The 23,569-nt window shown below is 36.7% G+C and overlaps 1 protein-coding gene across 3 annotated transcripts; it reads left to right on the top strand.

Moving 5' to 3' along the window:
* Positions 1 to 3,991: 3,991 nt before the first annotated feature.
* On the top strand, positions 3,992 to 22,083 carry LOC113059333 (UPF0606 protein KIAA1549-like). Of its 3 annotated transcripts, none has more exons than XM_026227771.1 (24): positions 3,992 to 4,233; positions 4,317 to 4,437; positions 4,529 to 4,605; positions 7,299 to 7,504; positions 11,681 to 12,985; positions 13,289 to 13,377; positions 13,460 to 13,634; positions 13,910 to 14,040; positions 14,175 to 14,361; positions 14,455 to 14,514; positions 14,685 to 14,839; positions 14,920 to 15,097; positions 16,253 to 16,437; positions 16,656 to 16,861; positions 17,305 to 17,432; positions 17,689 to 17,703; positions 17,788 to 18,014; positions 18,678 to 18,907; positions 19,432 to 19,573; positions 19,643 to 19,996; positions 20,078 to 20,130; positions 20,339 to 20,466; positions 20,542 to 20,696; positions 21,321 to 22,083. In XM_026227771.1, exons 4-24 carry the CDS (start codon positions 7,402 to 7,404, stop codon positions 21,549 to 21,551), a joined length of 4,437 nt encoding a protein of 1,478 aa, XP_026083556.1. In that variant the 5' UTR covers positions 3,992 to 4,233; positions 4,317 to 4,437; positions 4,529 to 4,605; positions 7,299 to 7,401; the 3' UTR covers positions 21,552 to 22,083. The 3 variants fall into 3 exon arrangements, with proteins under 3 accessions (XP_026083556.1, XP_026083566.1, XP_026083548.1); XM_026227781.1 differs by having other exon boundaries at positions 4,529 to 6,263; positions 19,432 to 19,570; XM_026227763.1 differs by having other exon boundaries at positions 4,529 to 6,263.
* The last annotated feature ends 1,486 nt before the right edge of the window (positions 22,084 to 23,569 follow it).

The following is a 23,569-nucleotide window of genomic DNA, read 5'->3' as shown; positions in this document are numbered from 1 at the left end:
GTGTGCGTATTTATTTATTTACCTTTTTATACATTTTGTATAATTTCATAGTTTGTGTATTACAATTATAAAAACAAAAATAAATTTAGCCACTCACATAGAAATAGCTTAGGCCTTAACCTTTTTCTGACAGTTTTAGGGATTTTTAAAAATCCTAAAAAAAACTTATTTGTGCTGCAAATAATAATTTCAAACTCATTTGATACTGACCTATGACATCCTGTGACATTATATTTATTTGAATTTACATAATCTCATGGATGTAACAGTAAATCTGTTCAGCTCACAGATCAATACTAAGCTGTAATGCAAGCAGAACTTTCACAAATGCTTATGAGTCATTTAAGGATTTGATAACACTGTAAAATAATGTCTAATTTGGTAACATTAGCAAATGCATTGATAACACTTTATAATAACTGCACTCATTAGTAAATAGTCAGTTCATGCTTTATAAAGCCTTGTCCCAATATTAATAGTCAGTAGTAAGCAGTTTATAAATACAGCTATAAATAGCTTGTCCTTGGTTTATAAGCACATTTATTAAAAAGGAGAGTAAAGGGTCAGTTATCTTCCTATGAAAAATAAAAGATAAAAATAAACAAACAACAACACAGATTGATACAGAACTCAGAAATTTTATTGTGGATTTATGATAAAATCAGCCTGTAAATGAATTCATACTCCTCCTCATACTACTCCATACTCCTTTTTCAACATGATGCCAATATACTGAGATGTTAAATTGTGAATGGGTTTAGGATAGCTTAAATGGTGTTGCCATAGAGATTTATTAAAGTAACATAAAAAATACAATAGTTATTTTACTATATCTTTAAAATTTTTCATTCTAACTCTTCATAATTTTTTTATATAAGTAGAAGTCCTCATTTGAAGGAAGCACAGTAAGTTTCATAGCTTTATCATTTTCAAGAGCCAGCATAAAATTAAAACTATCATAACTTATAAATCAAGCTTGCAATTCTTAGTACCTATAATGGCCACCAGAGGGAGCTATAGGATTACTTTTAAATAATTATTGGAGAAACGAGTATGATTTAAATAATTTATAGAAATCTTTCAAATAAAATAATATGTATTTTAGGAATTTTACTGATAAAATGACCCTCACTTAATTAGAATAACAAGCTGAAGTATTGTGAACTGTATATTAAGAATAATTCTTAATAGGCTTTATGGACAGATACGTTTTAAGTGACTCTTGAAGGTTCAGCACCACATCCTCTTTTACCACTGTTTAAAGAATTAATCTTACAGAACAGGTGTGAATGAATTTTGGATAGCTTGAATGGTTTTGTCGTGGTGATTTTTTGAAATAATAGTAAAAAAGGAACCAGTAAAAAAAAGTGCAGCTTCTAAACACTTCAAAAAAATGTACACATAGAAGACAAGTCATTCTGTTTTACAATGTTTTAATGTTTAAGTTTGGAATATTAACTGACATGAATGAATGCTATATAAATATTGTTCATGTTAACATAATGTTTATAAATGAAATCTTATTGTAAAGTGTTACTAAAGTTATATATATACTGTCTTGTTCAAAATAATAGCAGTACAATGTGACTAACCAGAATAATCAAGGTTTTTAGTATATTTTTATTGCTACGTGGCAAACAAGTTACCAGTAGGTTCAGTAGATTGTCAGAAAACAAACAAGACCCAGCATTCATGATATGCACGCTCTTAAGGCTGTGCAATTGGGCAATTAGTTGAAAGGGGTGTGTTCAAAAAAATAGCAGTGTCTACCTTTGACTGTACAAACTCAAAACTATTTTGTACAAACATTTTTTTTTCTGGGATTTAGCAATCCTGTGAATCACTAAACTAATATTTAGTTGTATGACCACAGTTTTTTAAAACTGCTTGACATCTGTGTGGCTTGGAGTCAACCAACTTGTGGCACCTCTCAGCTGTTATTCCACTCCATGATTCTTTAACAACATTCCACAATTCATTCACATTTCTTGGTTTTGCTTCAGAAACAGCATTTTTGATATCACCCCACAAGTTCTCAATTGGATTAAGGTCTGGAGATTGGGCTGGCCACTCCATAACATTAATTTTGTTGGTTTGGAACCAAGACTTTGCCCGTTTACTAGTGTGTTTTGGGTCATTGTCTTGTTGAAACAACCATTTCAAGGGCATGTCCTCTTCAGCATAGGGCAACATGACCTCTTCAAGTATTTTAACATATGCAAACTGATCCATGATCCCTGGTATGCGATAAATAGGCCCAACACCATAGTAAGAGAAATATGCCCATATCATGATGCTTGCACCTCCATGCTTCACTGTGTACTGTGGCTTGAATTCAGAGTTTGGGGGTCGTCTCACAAACTGCCTGTGGCCCTTGGACCCAAAAAGAACAATTTTACTCTCATCAGTCCACAAAATGTTCCTCCATTTCTCTTTAGGCCAGTTGATGTGTTCTTTGGCAAATTGTAACCTCTTCTGCACATGCCTTTTTTTTAACAGAGGGACTTTGCGGGGGATTCTTGAAAATAGATTAGCTTCACACAGACGTCTTCTAACTGTCACAGTACTTACAGGTAACTCCAGACTGTCTTTGATCATCCTGGAGGTGATCATTGGCTGAGCCTTTGCCATTCTGGTTATTCTTCTATCCATTTTGATGGTTGTCTTCCGTTTTCTTCCACGTCTCTCTGGTTTTGCTCTACATTTTAAGGCATTGGAGATCATTTTAGCTGAACAGCCTATCATTTTTTGCACCTCTTTATAGGTTTTCCCCTCTCTAATCAACTTTTTAATCAAAGTACGCTGTTCTTCTGAACAATGTCTTGAACGACCCATTTTCCTCAGCTTTCAAATGCATGTTCAACAAGTTTTGGCTTCATCCTTAAATAGGGGCCACCTGATTCACACCTGTTTCTTCACAAAATAGATGACCTCAGTGATTGAATGCCACACTGCTATTTTTTTGAACACACCCCTTTCAACTAATTCAACTAATTGCCCAATTGCACAGCCTTAAGAGCGTGCATATCATGAATGCTGGGTCTCATTTGTTTTCTGAGAATCTACTGAACCTACTGGTAACTTGTTTGCCACGTAGCAATAAAAAAATATACGAAAAACCTTGATTATTCTGGTTAGTCACATTGTACTGCTATTATTTTGAACAAGACTGTATATATATATTGTTCTGTGAATGTGATTTTAAAGTCTAGATGATTCGGATTAACCCTTTAACTGCCATATCAAGTTCAAGTTCAAGTTCAAGTTCAATTTATTTGTATAGCGCATTTACAACAGCCTCCTGGCTGACCAAAGTGCTTTAACATAAGAGCAAGAATATTACACATACATAAAAATAGACCAGACAAAAAATTTAAAACCACCCATTTCAAAATGTAGCATAACACAGTAGTCAGTACACTAAGGAAAATAAAAAAGTTTTTAGCAAAGATTTAAAAATAGACAAGGAAGGGGCCAGTCTGATCTCTAAAGGCAGGGTATTCCAGAGTCGTGGCCCAGCCACTGCAAATGCACGCTCCCCTCTACGCTCCCCTCTATCCTTTAAAACCTCACTGCCAGAGGGATATTGTGAATGCATGTGCCCGCTGGGCACAGTTTACCTGATGCCACCGGGGTGGTGATGGCATTGGTGGCTTGAGCCCGTCATCGCTGCTTGCAGCTATATTATCATTTATTTCTTTCTAAGAGCTTTCTATTGAAATTGAATAACAAAAAAATCAGAAAATAAAAATACTATTATAGATTTTTTTCTTAATTTTTTATTATTTTTGTTTTATATTTTCTGTTTAAATTTTAGTTAAAATTAATATATATATATATATATATATATATATATATATATATATATATATATATATGTTTTGTAATTTTTAATAGTTATTTTTATTTTTTTATTTGAGTAAATTTTTTGCCTTGGCAACTAGCTGAAATAAAAAAAAAATATTTTAATACTTTTCAGATTTTTATTTTATTTCAAGTAACAAAAGTTTATGGGTTTAGTTTTAGTTGACTAAAATGACACTGATTGCTTCTCTTGAATTTAGTCCAGGCTCAAAACCGGTGGATTTTGGGTCCATGACTAGGAACCATAACCCCGTGCGCCGACTCTCAACAGTCTCTTCCGTCTCTAAACCCGCCCACTACATCCTGACAACAGAGTGGATTTGGTACTACAAAGGAGATCATGAGAACTGGATAGAGTACGGTCAGCCGGTGAGGCAGGATTGCAAACACTCTCATTTGAGAGGAATTTAAGGTCAGTTTGTGGTTTAGTTTCAAAATCTTTTTTTCTTTAGGATGACAAGCAACGTGTGACGTCTGTAACGTCCCGAGAGCTGGAGAAAGCATTTCAGGAGGATAACAATGCAGAGGTTACTGTCCTTAAGGGAAATAGGCATTACTATGTCAGTTTCCAAGGTACTGCACGTATAACAGGATTCCTACGGTCATTGAAAATATTATTTTGTATTATATTATTTGTAAATATTTGACTGTTCTTTTTTTCCAGATATGTATCAAAGAAACCCCAAACACAACACAAAGAGGAGGGTGCGCAGACGACCACGCTTTGTGTCTATCAATGAGGTGGAGGCTAAAGCTACCCAGTGACATACCCACACACACAAACACACACTGTTTATGGACAAAAGGACTTACATTCAAATTATGAGTTACTGATTGGGTTTTGTATCACTTTTCAAATCATATTTAAGACATATTAATTTTAAGACATCTTAAAATATCCAATTATTTTTAACCAAAATTGACTTGTCTTTGCCAAAAAAACAAACAAAAAAATAATGTGGCAACATTTTTTCATTTTTTAAGTGCTTCTGATTTATTATAGCTCAAATAACTGCTCATACGAGAGAGTCTTTCCTTCAAATGGACACATTTAGAGACTGTGACTTTAGCATCATTTTTCCTTTATTTTTTCATGCCTGTATTTGTCTGGTGTGCCTTTAGTGAATGTGGTACCCTTGTGAGGTGATCAACTCGTGAGGTATAAACTTGCACTTTTTTTCCATATCATGTATTCATCAATAAACACTCCCTGTTTTCCTATTTAGTAATTCATTTGAATACAAAAAAAATCAGTTCTGCATGAAATAATCTTTGCAATTGTATACTAGTCGGCAGCACTAAGGATTTAATTTAGGTTCATTTGACCTCTAATAAATCTTAGAATAAATCAGGAATCCTGGTGCATGTTAAAGAGAATAATTTCTTTGGTAAGTGTTAAGGGATGTGCCCAGTATAAGAAATGATCATAATAATGCAATAATGTGCATTTTGCCTAATGTGTCCCCAAAAACTATAAAATGATGTTAACACATCTCACTTTTTAGTGTCTCAAATGGTCAAATCTCCCTAAGAAGGGCCTAAAAAAGGTATGTACCCTTTATAATATTATTTTATATTATTACACAACTTAAACAAATAACCATAGTAAATCCACTTAATAAAATAATAAAACCATGGTTAATTCCCAGGACGTTTTGGCATTTTGATTATCATGGATAAAATATAGTTAATTAGTAAATCCATGGTTAATTTTAGCAAGGGAAATACTGTAAATGTGTCCATGTGTAACTATGTTACTTTTTCAAATGGATTTTCAAACAATAGTTTCAGTAACAAACAATAATTACACAAAAGTTCGTCACAATACGAACAAATAATAATAATAAACAATTTAAATTGAATAAAGGGTTACTAAAGGATCCTGCTGATAGCCAATGACAGTGTCTCCGTTGTTCTTTACGTTTCTTCTGAATAAATCCAAGGGGCGGTCTTCGCCGAGTGCCGCAGATATCGAGAAGGCGTAACGTTATTTCTCCTCTGTGGAGTGTTTTATGCCGAAGACATGCGCTACCAATAGTAGCTATCTTTTAGAAGCGGCTCACGTATTTATTTAAGGGGTGCAATCTGTCCAGTGTGTTTGGAGGGGATGGGATCTTGGGATATGGGCCGTGCATGGGAACATCAAGAACCGCTTCTTTACAATTAACGTTAGATCTACCCCGGATACCGGGAAATGAGCCACGCACGAGCAGCGAGCTGGGTACTGTTTATACGAGAAGCTGTCAGCATAAATATCTGATATGTTTAATCTGATTTGATCCCTTGCATTGATAGCATTGATATTCTCTATGTATGGCCGTTCTGTCATCATGATATCGGGGGTGTGAAGGGGCGCGCGCGTGAGCCGCATCCGCGCGACCTGCATCTCAACATGACAGGTAACGAAAATTACTCCGATGTACTGTATCCTTGCATGTCGATGCCCGTTTAAAAATACCGTGAATATGTGTCGTATGATCTGAGTTTGGGGAGATCCTGCCGGTATGAGCGTCTGAAGATGCTGTTTTTCCATCTTTGACCCAGTGCATGCATGCACTTAGTCTATTCCTACACCCGCCCTTTTCCATCTGTTCCGCTATTTATCTGCTTTAGATCTATAGCTGTACCTGTCTCACAAGATGCGCGCGATATTAATCTCACGGGAGCCTTGGGCCGCGCGCACCGATGATCTGTCGATCTAACCCACATTCACACAGTGTGGATACTGTGACTTTATGGCGTTATAGGTTTGAACAGCATTGAAATACATCAAAAAATACATGATACTGATGATGCATGTGTTATAGATAGATAGATATATATATATATATAGATAGATAGATAGATAGATAGATAGATAGATAGATGTAGTGGAACTGTATAGACTGTAAAATTATTTTTCAACTTTTATTAACTATTTGTGAAATGTATCCATTTTTGACTGAAAAATTGTTTCACTACCATTTTTTTACAGTATATATCAATAAAAAGATAGACCGACAGACTGTCAAAAATGGTTATTCATTTTTGGTAAAATTTACTAGCTATTTTTTTCATGAGATAGATTCATTTTTATATCACAGACCTTTGATTGCAGACTTCGGGATCTTGACTGGCTTGATTGGACACCATTTGAGCATTTCTGAAACTTTTGACAGTAACGTCTGAAGAAACATCTTTAGCCATTTGCTCTTGAATGTTCTTGTCTGTAAGCAAAAAAATAAACAGTATAGGCCTATACAACATATTATTTACCAAGATAATATATACACAGTATGTCAGACTCATATATGCCAGTGTTGTAACCTAAAACCAACATATATATATATATAATATGGGATGATGATGATGCCTTCAATTCATCCTAAATTAAACCATGCAATGCTAAATTCAGCTTTAATATCTAACAGTTTATGTGTTTCTTCTTCTCACAGCAATGTATAGAAAAGGAAGGATACCAAGCAGGAAGACCTGTGGTTATCCAGGAGACATTTTATCAGGGTCAGATGGCCTGTCTTGAATAAGAAACGTGTGAAAATGGAGAGCTCTGGTTCAAGGATGGAACTGAGGAGCCCGCGGCGACTGCTCGGATGTTGCGCACTTCTTCTCCCCGCAGTGATGTTGGTGGGATATGTTGCAGGTATCTCATCACAGAGAGCAGTAAAAGTTTTGCTTAAGGCTGGTACTCTTGCTTTTTTGTCACATTTCGTTTAGTTTCTGTGGACCTACTGTGAGTCAGTATCATAAAAAGCAAGCCTTTTTCATCACAGATGATTTGACCGTCAGAGGAACGGTGAGCGTATGTTTGAGTGATTCTCTCTTTGTGTGAATGACGTGTGTCACAGTTAGAGGTGAAGAATGAATGGTATTCACAGTGGATTGTATTGAGATTTGTGCGAGACAGATTCTACATTGAAGAAAGCACATATCTACCCACAGAGTGAATTCTTAAAATGAAATTACCTTGAAGTGACACGCTGACTATACAGATCAGAAATGGTCGGCTTAGTTCTTGCTTGGCACTTATGAAGGACCTTTAACACCCATAGAACATTTCCACTGCATAAAAGATTCTTTAAAAAGCAAAAAGGTTCCGTAAACCAGCTGTATATATCTATATATCTATATATATAGATATACATGTATTTATATACAGTAGATATATAGATATTATCTAAGAAGAAGAAAAAATGGCAGTTAATTAGTTGTTTTATGAAAAGATGATCAAAATTCAGTGAGTTTTATATAACTAAAATATCTGCCAATGTGGTAATAAAAATAAACTTAATTTAAAGGAAAGCAATTTTATTTTTGTTATCTCATAGGCAGATTGTTTTTATTTTTGTAATCATAAACCTTTTCACTAAATCACAAAATTTTGATAATTAGTTAATAGTTCATATTTAAATAATTTAACAACACGTACACGTTCATTCACTGTTCTCAATAATAATGTCAATAATAATAATTAGTAGTAGTAGTAATAATAGTATTTCAACTCATAAAAAATAAAGACAAATATATTATGGTTGTAAATGACAATTTTATTGTAAAAAAAAAACTGAATACTTGATAATTAAAATAATGAAATGTGACTATAGGGTTTTTTAATCGGACTAATGTTATTAAAGTAAATTGCAGCCTTTGATTTCAATATTTCAATAAGCTAATAATCACACAGCCCCATTTATTTATTTTAATTCATTTCAATTACATTTTTATTATGACAAGACCTGTTAGAGATAATGTCTAAGCCATGAAGCCCCCCATTTTTAGACCCATATTAATATAAAATATTATATTATATTATATTATATTATATTATATTATATTATATTATATTATATTATATTATATAAATACTAAAATATTAATAATTACTATAATATGGATGTTTCATTAAGCTATTTATCAACTTACAAACCCTGTTCAGGAAACCCTACTTTAAAGTGTTCTTTTAAAAAAATGAAAAATGGTTCTTTTAAGAACCGTTCACTGAATTGTTCTTTTAAGAACCGTTCACTGAAATGTTCTTTTAAGAACCCCAAATGTTTCTTCAAAGACAGAAAATTCAATTTTGGAAGCTTTTTTTTAAAGATAGTCGCTCAGTAACTGGAGACAGCAGTCTGATTACCCTGAACATGTTTACGCTGGTTACACATCACTGTAAGATACAGACACACACACACGTGCGCATCCCAGACAGATGGATGAGAGTGTCTCAACGCTCTCTGAAAGGGAAGATGCAACTTTCAAATGCACACCCACTTCATCAGACACACACACACACACACATACACACACACACACATGGTCGGAAAGGATGGGGGTTCATTAGAAGTCACACACCCTGACGAGCCCACAGCTGGGATGGAAATGTGTACTATGGTACAACAAGCCCCCATTAAAGCCATTGATCTTGCGTTTGAGGAGTGTATTCTCTCTCACACACACAATCTTTCTCTTTCTGTGGCTCTGCGGTATCTGATGGTCGGTATTGATGATTGGATTTAGGAACATCAAAGCTAAGTGGACTTGGGTCTATAATAATGCGCTGCTATTCATAGACAGTTTCTCCTCTGTTTTCTCCTTTATGCCTGGGAATCTGTGTCAGTGGAATCGGCATAAGTGTGAACGTGCCCGCGTGAGCTCATTCTGTCGGTGTGAGAAATGCCTGTGTGCTCTGTAGCATACTGATGAAGCGGTCGGCGTGTGACATGCTCCTGCAACACACACGCATTAAGCATCACCATGGAAACACCTCGCCTGACCATGCCACAGAGCTATTCATAAGACTAGTGTGTGTGAGACAGGATCTCGCTTTCCCCCGTGTGAAGTTGTGTTCTCCTTCGGGATGCTCTGACAATTAACTGAGTCTAAAGTTAATTACTGAAGTTATTTCATATGTCGTTCCCCAGAGTGGTTCATCTCATGGTTTTTAACACACATTAGAGTCTTCATAGATAGGATCGTGTACATGATTTAAAAAAATGCAATTTCTGTCATCATTTACTCACCCTCATGTCATTCTTTTCTGGTAGGACTTTCTTTCTTCTACGAAAGAAAATGCGTCTTTTTTTTGTCCATATAATGAAAGTCAATTTGGACAAATTTCTTCAAAATATCATGTTAGAATATCATGTTAATCTCATATTTTCTTCTTTTTTTTGTAACTAAGTGTAGATTTTTACATTAGATTTTTGAAGTTCAAAAAGTTTGCATATTTGATTACAAATTGGTTTAGTGGCCTAGACATCTGATCAAAATAATAATTCTCCTGTTTTATATAGGTGTGTCGGGTTAAATGCATTAAATGCATTTAAAGTTAACGAGAGTTACAAAATCAGATTGCTTTTTTCATGTAACTAGTAAAGTAACGCATTACTTTTAAATTTACGAAAAAATATCTTAGTAACTTTTTCAAATAAGTAACGCAAGTTACTTTTTTTCCCCCCATTTAGCCTGAGGCTGATTAATTTCACTTTTAGTGTGAAAAGGACCATTACAGTTGACAAAAATATAACTTTTGGGTTTCTTGTTTAAAATAAATAAAATAAGGAATCCCAGTCAAGGCGACAAAAATTAGCAAAAAAGTAAATTCATAAAATGTAACTAAGTAACATTACTTTTATTGGAGTATGCAATACTTTTAAAAGTAACTTTCCCCAACACTTCTAATAGTATTCTCCTGATTGACACTTTTACTGTGTCTTTTTGGGTCCTGTCAGTGTCATTGTTCAGTTATAAATTATTATCCAGATACCTGATGAAGCAGATAGCATTGTAACAAGGAGCCTGTTGTTTTTGGTCCAGAGATAATAAACTTGCCAATTCCCATATATATGTTTGGTACCAATCTTTGGAATAATCAGTTTTACTTTTTAGCGTACAAATGTGTCATAAATACTTCGGAGATGGAAATAAATTGGGCCATCGAGCATCCCATTGTGTTCTTACAGGAAACACATACTGTATTAGCTAAAAACATTTGATATGTAATGACTGGCACAGCTCCAGAAATATTTATTTTATTCGAGCAGTTAGTGTCATTGTGACTCACTAAACAGATGGATTGCTATTTTCGAAAAGTGTTTTTTAGCAAGATGAGCAACTTGATATCTGGCCTGATGAAATATTACAGGGCATGTCTATGTCTGATACCATGAAGTTTGAAGCTGTTCGACTTCAGTATATAGTGATTGAGTAAAAGTCCATATTTGCTACTAGTGATGTTGACGTCCTCTTTCTCTCTGAGCCCTCAGCTAGTATGACACACTGGCCTACTAATGTCGCTCAGCTGCGCTGTACTCCCTCGCTTCCCCACAGTGTGCCATTCAATCAGCCTTATTACCCACAAACCCTCTGTTCTATCCTCAGTGGCCCATAATGCAGATGAATCACAGTCACATTAATAAAAGGGCAGCTCTCATAGCCAGCTTCATTACCAAATGGCTCATTCAAATAAAAAAAAACAGAACAGTCAAAAAGAGTCAACCGTTTCACATTTTTATCATTATAGGGTAGATGTGTATACACACTTCCAACACATTTATGTTCAAACAACAACAAAAGTGAATTTTGCATCCGATTACCCCTTTAATACTAATCCACAGGATTAGTCCCCATAGAGATGTTGTTAAAAATGACTGTGTCTTGGGAACAATCTTGGGTTTCCCTGCACTCTGTGTTATGAAAGATTTGGATAAGGTGTATTTACAATCTGTCTTTCTACTGTTTGCAAATATTGAATTTCTTGTGGTTTGGTTGTGTGCCATCCTGCAGCACACTCAAGATTTTCTTTTTTTCCATCCCTAAGTGGAGCTCCCATCCAACATGTCCAGAAGGAGCCTCAATCAGCTTCCAACAAGAACACATTCACCTCCTGCCTTATCTTCTTCTTCATCATCATCATCATATTCTTCTCATCAATCTGAGAGAACCAGGCGTCCAGCTTATACACCTCCAGGTGCCAAACATCCCTCATTCCCTGGACGCCATGACAGTGCCTCCAGCATAGATCCCACCCCGTCCCTCGGTTCCGAAGGGTCGGGTAACTTAGGTGACGGGGCCCAGGGTATACACCTGCTATTACGACCCCCAGACCTTCTAACACCCAGCCAGATGCCTCCCCTCCATGACAACAGACCACCGACACCAGCCCCCCCAACCCTGGTGCCACCCGAAGACCAGTATCCTGTCCACTCCGCAGAGGTGGACTGGGGCTCTGGAGACTACCTTGAAACTCTTACTTTCATGGGATCAGAAGGGGAGGAGTTTTCTCTTGTCACCACCCTTCCTACGCATGGATACGATTTGTATGATACGGAGGATGATGCCACGGTCAGCTACAACACAGCTTTCCCCTCTCGCCCCGTCCTGCCTCTCTCGTCAAGAGACCTTCAACCCAGTGTTACTGTAAAATATGGGACTAACTTAAGGACGGCCCATCCTACCGATCCCCGCCTCCCATTGTCTCCTGACTCCGCCCATGCGAGCGATATGGATGATGATTTGGATTTCGATTGGGCGGAGCTTTTTCCCATTGAGCCGACTGAAATGCTGCTTCCTGATATGAACAGTCTGGAATATTACAACACATTGCAAGCCAAAGAGAATGCTAGTATTGTGAGGAATAGGACGCACCCTCATATTATCCCTACGCACACTGTGGGACCCACCCACACTCCCACTGCAACTTTGGGGAAAATCCCGATCGAAATTGACTTGACAACTCCTCAAACTATTCCATCAGTAACCCCAACTCCACCCCATAAACCTACAAAGCCTCCCATTCCATCAACCAGCGAGAGCCAACGGCCTCCTGAAGGCCCAGAGAAGGGTGTTCCTTCCATACCCACGTCACATGTGGGCAAAACACGAACATTGACAACTGCCCTTCCTCCACCCGGCACCTTAGAGGGTCCAGTAATACAAGCCATTACGCTGAAGCCCCCTGCTACCAAACCCCGTATGACCACCATCAGAACCACCACCAGAACTACAACCACAACCACGGCCACCAAAAGCCCACCGCCTACAACTCCCAGGATTCCTCTGTCCATTGCACCCCGACAGAATGTCTGCAATATCACCAAACCGGACATGTACCTAGTCAGAGTGGGTAAGACAACTAACACTATGCATCAGTATCATACTGGTTAATAGCCAAAATTTGAGATTTTTTAGTTTATCATATTATTTATTATTATTATTGTGCACATTAATTTCCTTTTGTTTAACATTTAGGTAATCTTTAAAAAATTATTAATAATTTAACACACATTTAATGTTGAGATGGCTAAATTATATTTGTTTAACTACTTTGTCATTATTATTATTATTATATATTGAAAAATGTTATAGTAAATTTTAATTACATTCATTTGTTATCATCTCTTACAACCTTCTTGTCTGACTCTTGCAGGCATGCCTAGTGGGTCATCGGTTGCGTTTGCCAAAGCTCATGTGCGGGAGATCCTTCGACGAGAGTTCAACCGTTCAGTGGAGCTCCAGGTGAGCGGGTCAGATCACAACAGGTAACACATCAGCTATTTATTTATAGCATTACTGATTTCTATCTGTGCTATTCATTCAGGTCCTCAAAGCCCCGCCCAATTTCATCTTCCGGGCAGTTTCCGGTCCACTGGTGTACACTGCTATCTCTGTCATTAATGCTCTCCGTCAATCAGCGCACAGCACTTCCTCTTCTTCCATTCTTTCCGTCACAACTATATATGCAGTGCCTGATTACAAACATCAGGTCCACACAGGTGAGAGAGTCCGAGTTTAACCACTGAATAAATAATGTGTTCCTTTGACTCAATGGTAGAGCATTGCATGAGCAGCGCAAAAGGTTGTGGGTTTGATTCCCAGGGAACACACATACTGGTTAAAAAAAGCACATAAATGTATAGCCTAAATGCACTTTGAGTCGCTTTGGATAAAAGAGTCTGCTAAATGCATAAATGTGAAATGTGAAAATGAATTGTATGTTTTATTTAAATATGAAATATATGTTTGTGACGTTAGCTAATTTGTCTTGCAGTGCTGCAGTTTGTACCAAGTCATGTGGATGTGCGTCTGTGTAGTTTCAGCGAGCGTGTAGAGAAGGGGCTACTCATGGCGTACGCGGAAGTACGCAAACGCTCACAAGAAAATGGAAATTTCACAGTTCATGTATGTAATTCCAAATTCTTTACACACTTTACATGTCACTGTTTTTCCATGACATGCTTGTTAGCAAAGATTCTATTATTACATACATTTTATGTATACATGTATTGATAATTCTGTATGTTTGCCTTTTCTAGATTGTAAATATCACTAGTAGCCTTCCTAAGGGTCAGCGGCAGCAGAAGGCACCGGTGGACATCACTTTTGCTGTGCGTGATTCTCAAGGCTTCCTAATGGGATCAGATGTGAGTGGTCACATGAGGCAGCTCAGCGCTGTGGAGTTCAGCTTCTATCTTGGTTTTCCAACCCTGCAGATCGCTGAGCGTGAGTCACAAATACACACACAGGCTCCTTGTCTCAATTTCTCATAAACTTTATTCATTTATCAGTCTTTTTATCTCAATTCTTGTCTTCCAGCTTTTCATTATCCTGAACTGAATATGTCCCACCTGTTACGCACATCCTGGGTGAAGACAGGTATGTGAGTGTAAATTATTGTAAAGTAGCTCTCACTTGACTAAAAGAATTAGTTCCATAAATACCATAAGCTTTAAATATTTAAAACACAGTATTAGTTGAGTTCTTGCATTCTTCATGCATGTTTCTAATGCTACTTTCATTTTTGTGGATTTGTGCATGTGTACTAGTGTTATTGGGTGTGTTGGACCAGCGTGTGAACGAGAGGACCTTCCAGGCCAAAATGGAGAGGCGAATAGCACTTCTGGTTGGAGAGGGACTTGGGATCGGGGTTAGCAGTCGGCGATGGAGAAGAGCTACTAGTATTGGCAACAACAGTGTACAGGTACATTCAAACACATTAGTGTATACAGTTTGTTTGTCTTTCCCACATTTCACATAAGCACGAACCCTGGTGTGCCTCAGATTGTGCGGACGTCCCGTCTGAATGGCCCGGACTACCCGCTGGAGCTGGTGTATTTTGTGGAAGCGGGGTCAGGAGAAAGGCTGCCAGCTCAGGCCACTGCGGCCATGCTCAACAGACTGAACCTGCAGAGAGCCGCCATCGTACTGGGCTACAAAGTACATGGAATTCTGGCCACACGTGAGTCAAAGTGGTATCAACTAAAGGCTGTGACAAACTAAACCAACGTCAGAGAACTAGCGGCTACTGTTTTGTCACCTTGCGTCACCTTCATCTGCCAAAAATTTGCACTTGATCACACCACAAGACTACAGCTAATGGACAATTAGAATGTGTGTTCTGTGCCTGCTTGAGAGGAAATAACAAGCGGCAGTAGTCTATATTCATCGTATGACCCCAGCTGACAAGGAACATTCTCAGAACTTGGTCTAACGTAAAGTAATGAACAAACATTTTCCAGTAACATTAATGGAATGTTCATTCAAAGTTATTCGGTCTTTAATAATTCTATAAATGTTTGCCCAAAAATATGTATATATTGATAGTGTTCCTGTAGCTCAATTGGTAGAGCACTGCATTATCAAGCGTAAGGTTTGGGGTTTGATTCCCCGGGAACACATGATAGGTAAAAATTGATAACCTGAATGAACTTTGGATAAAAGCGTCTGCTAAATGCATACATTTAATTTAAAATTTTTAATTTATATTGATCATAGAACAGTTTTTCCTGAAATGTGACATTTGGCTAACATTCTGTAAATGATAAAAAAATAAAATAAATGTAGCTACTAGCTATTGTTTCACAATGTTCAGAGAACATTCAAAACTAAAATTTTCTGAATGTTTGTAAAATTATAAAATGGAAGGTTTTCTTAACGCTAACACAAAACCGAAAACGGTTTTTTAAAAATTGACGTTTTGAACATTTAGAAATAACGTTTTAAGAACCTAATGGGAACATTAGTAAAACATTAAGAGAACATTCAAACTTAACATTCCCATAATGTTTGCAAAATGATGAAATTTACTGTTTTCATAACAATAACAATACAATCAGGACATTCTTAATGTTCAGAAATAAAGTTTTCAGAACTTAATGAAAACATTAGCAAAACTTCCACAGATCATATTTGTCAGCTAGGAGTGTGGATATATGAGCCGTAAAAAAAGCACTACTTGCTTTCCATTTTGAATATGGATCATGTTAATCATTTGGTCTTCGCTATCTTCACTCCAGATATATATACTTCTTAATAAACTTGATTTTAAGACACTTTTTAATAAAGCAAATGTATGATTTTTTTTTGTGCCAAATATCATGATACTCTGTTTCAGCGGTGGAGAAGCTAGCCCTGCCGCCCTCTGAGACTCAGCCCAGTAACGTGTGGCTGATCGTAGGAGTTTTGTTCCCAGTTCTTGTTGTCATCCTCATCATCATCATCCTCTACTGGAAACTGTGCCGTTCTGAAAAACTTGAGTTTCAGCCAGATGCCATGAGCACCATCCAGCAGAGACAGAAGGTCAGGGTCACTGTGTGTGTGTGTGTGTGTGTGTGTGTGTGTGTGTGTGTGTGTGTGTGTGTGTGTGTGTGTGTGAGAAAGTGTTGCCCACCCATGTGAAGTGACGGTGCTCATTTTTACTCACCCATGTCAAGGGCTTTTATGGAAAAATGAGCTGCATTGCAACAGTCAGTTTAGCGTGTTGTATCCACTGTCCATTCATGTGTTTGTCATTGTAGTTGCAGCCTCCCAGTGTTAAAGGCTTTGATTTTGCTAAACTACACCTGGGGCAGCATAGTAAGGATGACATCATGGTAATCCAAGAACCCGCCCCTTTGCCAGCGCCTGTTAAAGAGGCCACGCCCTCAGAGGGCGGAGAATTGAACACTCCTAAATCAAAGAGCTCATCTACAAAAGCATCCCGTGGAGCACGCAGAAGAGGCAGGTAAGAAATGGTCTGGATTGTGTGTGAGCTGCGTCTGTTTACATCAGTGTCATTTTACTATTATATATATTTATTTATATTTTCAGTTTAACTAGTTTAATTTTTGCTAGTTTTATTATGTAATTTTTATTAATTTCTGCTATTTATTGCTCTTTCATTTATTTTCATTTCAGTTGTGTTTTTTATTCAAATTTAGCAATCATAAGGGCTTCAACTCAATTTCAGTTAACATCAGTTGGTTGGCAAGGCATTTGATTTCATCTTTATTTTCACATATATTTCAGCCTTTATTTTTAGTTAACAATAAAATCTTTTTTATTTGATTTTTTAACACATTTCTTTTGTTTGTTTTTTAGTTTCTAGTTTTGTGTAATTTATACTTCTTTTTGTTTTATTTTTCAAATACTGCTTATTTACTACTATTTCTGTTAAAAAAATTTCAGGCTGTCTCCATCTGATGGAGATTCATTAGGAAGTGAAGCATCCAGCGGTAGAGAATCAGCCGAGGAAAGCACCAGACCTGCTGTGACACCAAGTGACAGCAAACCTCAACATCGCAAGAGCAAACATTGTATTATACATTGTATTATTGTACAATATATTAATTTACTATATTATCATACTATATATTAACTAATAATAAATAAAAGTGTAATATAAAGTAGCTTTATAATGATTTGTATTGTGAAAAAAATTCAAATGTATACATTTTATTGTAAATTAAAAATTATTATTATTATTTAAATAGTAATACATTATTAATACAATTATTGTTATTAAAAAAAATGATCTATTTCTCTCCTCCTCTGATTCCATTTGTTCATCAGCAAAAAACAAACTTGGTAAGTGTCTTTACCCATTGATGTTGCATTCATATATTGTTAGTTACTAATTAATGACCTTTGACATCTGGCCTTGATCTTCAGGTGCTCAACCCGGAAGTAGTGTGGACGAGCAGTTGTCCTCATCATCCATATTTGAGCATGTGGACCGCCTCTCTCGAGGTTCGTCAGACGGAACACGCAGAGTCTCCAATAAGATCCAGCTCATCGCCATGCAGCCCATGCCAAGCCCTCCCTCACATCCACATAACCAGGCCCTGAGTCCCAACCTGACAGACAACATGCCAGACGGAGCAGAGGTCAACAGTGAGGTTAGCAGACTCCTTTTTGTATACACGTTCGTAAAAATGACAGGCTCATACCTTAGACACAGATGCGGCATTTATTTATATAATATACTAAACATCAAACTATTTTTTCCTGTAACATTAAAATATACTATTATTGAATTGCAAAAGCATTGCGGTTTACTGGCATACAGTTGTAACTCTTTAAATGAAAGTTAATTCAAATTATTTATTTTAATTGTTTATTAAATTTTAGAATTTATTTACTACTATTTTTAATAACTAAAATGTAAAATATTATATATATAATAATTTAATTAATCATAAGTTGGTTTATTTTAAGTTTTTATCTGACTTGTTGGTATTTTATTAATTATTAATTCTTTCTTTTTTGGGAAGAGAAAAGTTTAATGTTTCTATTTGTTTATATCATTATTTGTAAATATAATTAAATTATATTTATTTATAAAATAATATTTATTTAACTTATTTTTATGTTTATTTATTTATTAAAATTAGTACAGTCTAAATAAATGTCTATCCTGTTTATACTTGTATTTATTTTCAACGTTAAGCACATATTTCCTTTTCCTTGTAATTCCTGATCCAGTAACTCTTGTATCAGAAACAGAATATTCAGCAAATATATAATCTATAAAAAAACATTCATAACCCATTCTGACGCAGATCCAAGTGGCCTTACGGCATAAATCCGAGATCGAACACCATCGCAATAAGATCCGCCTGCGTGCGAAGAGAAAGGGCCACTATGAGTTTCCCTCCATGGAGGACATCATGGCAGCGTTCTGCGATAGCTCCGAACAACACCGAGTGTATCAACAAGCTCAGGAACAGATACACAAGATCCTGCATCCTGAAGAAAACACACCTTCATCATGCAGAGAGCCACGAAAAAGGTCAGCATAATAAATCTCACTTCTACTAACTGGCATGAAACTCTAGATGGCGCAGTCCAATAGGACTAACTCAATCTGACCTGATGAAATCATTATCACATGGCACAGCTAATTGGTTGACTCCTGTATCGGCAGCCAATGAGCTTGCTGCTCAACATTCAAATATGTCTAGTGCTTTCTGTAGCAGTTGCAGCGTGCTTTAGAAACCCTCCACCTTCCCCAGCTCCACCTGTGTAGATCTGCTACAGGATTATTCATGTATGCTAAATGGGGGTTATTTCATGTGCGTTATATTTGCAGCAGCAGTATTTCTTACATGTTCACAGCAGCATGTTTTGGATGTATTAGCAGACACAAGTCTCTGTACTTGCTCTGCCACAGCAAAAACATTAGCAGATCTATTCCACCAAGACCAAACACATTAACATTGTCATGTGCATTACCATGCCAATCCCTCCGAGAGTTGTCAGAACTAGAGTTTGCCAGATCCAGGAAAGTAAATGCAATTTGTTTGTGAATTGCAGCTCTAAGGGAAGACGCTCTCCCAGACATAGACAAAGACAGAATTTGAGTGGAAGCGGAAGTCTGAGAGACAAAGATCGCCTGATTTCCGATGGAGACGCCACGTATAGGAAGTACCCCGGGGTCAACAATGTGGCCTATGTGGTAGGGCACACACATGCACATGCCTTCACTCAACTAAGAAACACAAACTCACCACTCCTCTCCCTGTAGTCCGATGCAGATCAGCTCCCAGATGCAGGAAGCCCTTCTCCTACTGATGAGGTGTTTTTAGACCCTGGATCGCCGCCGTCTGACCTCGCCCCTGCCCCGCCCAGCTACGTCCCTCCTCAGCCAACCATAGAAGAAGCCCGGCAACAGATGCACTCCTTATTGGATGACGCATTTGCTCTGGTCTCACCTTCTTCTCAAGGAAGCCCTGCTCCTCTAACATTCACTGGCGTTACGGCGGTCCCTGGGGTCGGAGCAATCAGCCCCGGTCAACCCTCAAGCCCATCCTTACGTCCTTCACGCCAGTGGGTCTCCTCTTCTTACCCAGAAGCCCCTATACACAGTCCTTTCTCTGCGGTGAGGGACTGTAGACATTTGAATGATGGAATCTGAATCCAAGTAATGTGAAATTTTATTTAGTTTCTCTCTGCTTTGTAGAGGTATGCTGAGTTAGGAATGTCTCCCACATCGGTTCAAGGTTTACTGCAGAGGTGAGGTGGATTTCGGGAGGTTTTATGGAATAAACTAGCAAGATAAGTGAAAATGCATGTAAACATGAACGTGAATCACAATGTTCAAAATAACAAGTTTGAGTACAGAAAAGCAAATATGCTGCCTTATCCCACATTGTCTACTCTTAAATATTCATCAGGTGGAGATATCATTTTTACTAAGCAGATTGTTTGTATTACTTGACAGCCAGACCCAGGGCTCTGGATATGTGGTGTCAGCAGAGATGCAGTCAGATCCTGGATACTCCAGCAGGGGGCAGTATGGAGAAGAGATGCCATCGTCTTCTCGGCCACGACCAGTAGGGGGCAGCACAGGTAAAGGTCTTAATTGGTATTTGAACGTTTGGTGTCAGTTCTATGACCATTTCTATGTGTTGTGTGTGCGTGTAGGTGCACAGTTGCATCAGCTGACACAAGTGGGCTTGTCAAGTCGGATTGGACTGTATCCTGGAGTTGGCCGTAGTGTATCTGGACCTTCAGGATCAAGCTGGGCCCATTACCGCTCAGATGAGGAGATTTCCAGACCAGGATCCAACCGAGAGGCTGTAAATGAAACATGCACATTCATAATAGTATATAATAGTATATCATAAAATATGGAACATTATAAAAATTCCACAACTAATGATAGCAATTATATCGTTTAATTTGTTTAATTTTATGTAATCTTTTCAGATAATTCATAAAAAATATTTTAATTGTTTATCAAATTTTATATATATATATATATATATATATATATATATATATATATATATATATATAATTTATATTTAAATTTAATTTATCTATATATATTTTTTTTTAAATGTGTGTGTGTGTGTATATATATTAATTCTTTATTATTTAATTAATTTAATATTAATTATTAATTAATTAATTTTTTTTATCTCCCTCTGATTCCCACAGACTATATTTAAATTTAAAGAATTGAGATGTATAACATTTTTTATTTCAAATGTAAATGTAAATTTAGTGTCCATTTTATTTATTTATTTTATTTATTAATTATTTTTATTTAATGATTAAATATAATATGTAAAATATCTAGCTTTATATATATATATATATATATATATATAATTTAAATTAGAAGTTTGTTCAAGCATAATCTTTGTTTTTTTCCTGATTTATGCATTTTTTTCTCTCTCCCTCTCTGTTTCTCACAGATACTGACATTCCCAGAGTACTCTTCATCACCAGTTTTCCAGATTCCTAGGATGACCCTACAGGATCCCACAACACCCCAGGGTCACCTGGATGCCTCGAGCACTGGGTACATCGCCCCTGAGGAGCGTTCTCCACCCCCCCAATCCTCTGCCTCTCTCATCAAGGCTATCAGGGAAGAACTGCAGAGACTTTCTCAGAAACAGGCTGCTGTTGTCAGCTACCAGAGTTGAAAAAGACCATCCCAAAAACCCCAGCCCTGGTTAACTTCCCAATGTACCACATAAACAAACTCACAAATACCAACACATCTCCATGGATGAGAAGCTGCTTTACACAGGATCCAAACCGAAATCTTCAAATTCAAGTACGGCTGGTCTGTTACATATGAAGAATTACTCGCAATCTTCCATACTGGTGTTGCCAAGACATCCACGATTTAAATTCCACTGCTGACATGCAGAAAATAAACTTAAGTACTCTCTTCTATAATTCACAAAGAAAAAAAACACATGTCCAGACTGTTTAGAAAGTAGACAAAGTTTCCGCATATTCAGACTCTCAATTTGCATGCTGAGAGCTGTGACAGTAGTTAATGTGAAAATACCTTCCCTTTAGTTCCATGGCTCTCAAAGTGCTTCCTCCAAATGGGTCATCTTCATGTCTCTGGATTTCCTCTGGTGCTAATACCACAATTCATTCCTGCCCAAAAACTTTCCTTTTCCTGTTCTCCCATTTATCCAAGACGGCTTATCAAGTGGAAAATGTGCTCTGTTCCAAAACCTAGTGAGCTGCTCGATGTGAAATCGGGTCCAAAGGTCCAAAGGTCAACTTAATCATGTTCGCTTAAAAGATACATTTAAGCTAAATATGTTTTGGTTAAATATGTTTTAACCAAAAAGTTATATTTTATTTGATAATATTCATTAAAACTAGATATTATCTATATATTATCAATTTATGTATTTTTATACTCATTGTATCACATTCTTAGCTTAGCAACATGCTAACAGGTCAAACCCTGAACAGAGCAAGAAAAATGTTGATTATAAAGTATTATTTCATTCAGTAACGTTCATAAAAACATTAAATATATTATTTTACTCAAAGTTTGTGAGTTTTATGTATTTTTATACTTATTTAGAATATCATGCCATTAGCTTAGCAACATGCTAACGTCAAACCCTGGCCAGGGCAAGAAAAATGTTGATTATACTTTGTATTCGATAAGCTATATTTAATTTGATAATGTTAATAAAACCAACGTGTGATATTGTTTAAGTTTGTACTTAGGCCTATTGGAATCTCATCTCATTAGCTTAAAAACATTCAAAATTGGGATGGGACAAGAAAATTTTTTATAAGCTATATGTAATTCGATAACAATCATACTTCAAATGTGTTTTGTACCCAGGATTTGCGAGTACTGTATATTTTACTTAGGCCTAATAGAATAACACACTGTTAGCTTAGCAAAATGCTAATGTAAAACTCTAGACGGAACAAGAGATATTATGATTAAAATGTAATAACTCATTCAATAACATAAAATCTTACATTTTTACCCAACATCTCTGAGTATTTCTATACTAATTAGAGAATCACGCCATTAGCTTAGCAACATGCAGTTGAAATCAATTGCAAAATCGAGTCTGTCTGTGATGAAGTTAAGAATAAGCCACTCATTAGGTTCCATGACACTGTCTTTGTGGACAGTGCTTTAGCTCACTAGGTTTTTGAACAGAGCTAATATCTGTCACGGTCTTCAGGTCTTGTCTCACATTTGAGCTTTGGTTACTTCAGACTCTGCAGGGGAGGGAAGAAGAGTTACTGTTGGGATCGTAAACACTGAAGTGAGTTTCTGAGTCAGCCCACATGTGGAGATGATTGACATGCGGCCTCAGCTGCTGACCAGCATGGTTCCCATACCGATAACATCATATTATTTTGTCCAACCCGTCTGAATCTGAGGAGAGGTATCAAAGCAAGCGTTCACGATGCCCTTGTTTATTCTTTTAAGCTCTTTTTGCAAGTGGGTATTGAATATTGGCTGTCCAATCAGTTCTTTTTAACGTAGTTTCTAAGTTTATGGATATTCATTTTGCACATTTTCTCATCTTTGCACATTCATATCATTATGATGATGGAAGTCAATCAGTTAAAGAGTTTAGTGGAAAAGAGAGACAACTATACAGTAATTATATAAAGAAAGATACAAGTGAGTTCATATACAAATATTAATGTATTAACT

Source organism: Carassius auratus, chromosome 4 (assembly GCF_003368295.1).
Source record: "Carassius auratus strain Wakin chromosome 4, ASM336829v1, whole genome shotgun sequence".
Classification (NCBI taxonomy): Eukaryota; Metazoa; Chordata; class Actinopteri; order Cypriniformes; family Cyprinidae; genus Carassius; species Carassius auratus.
Note: the sequence above shows the minus strand (reverse complement) of the source record. Positions and strands in the feature narration are given on the sequence as shown.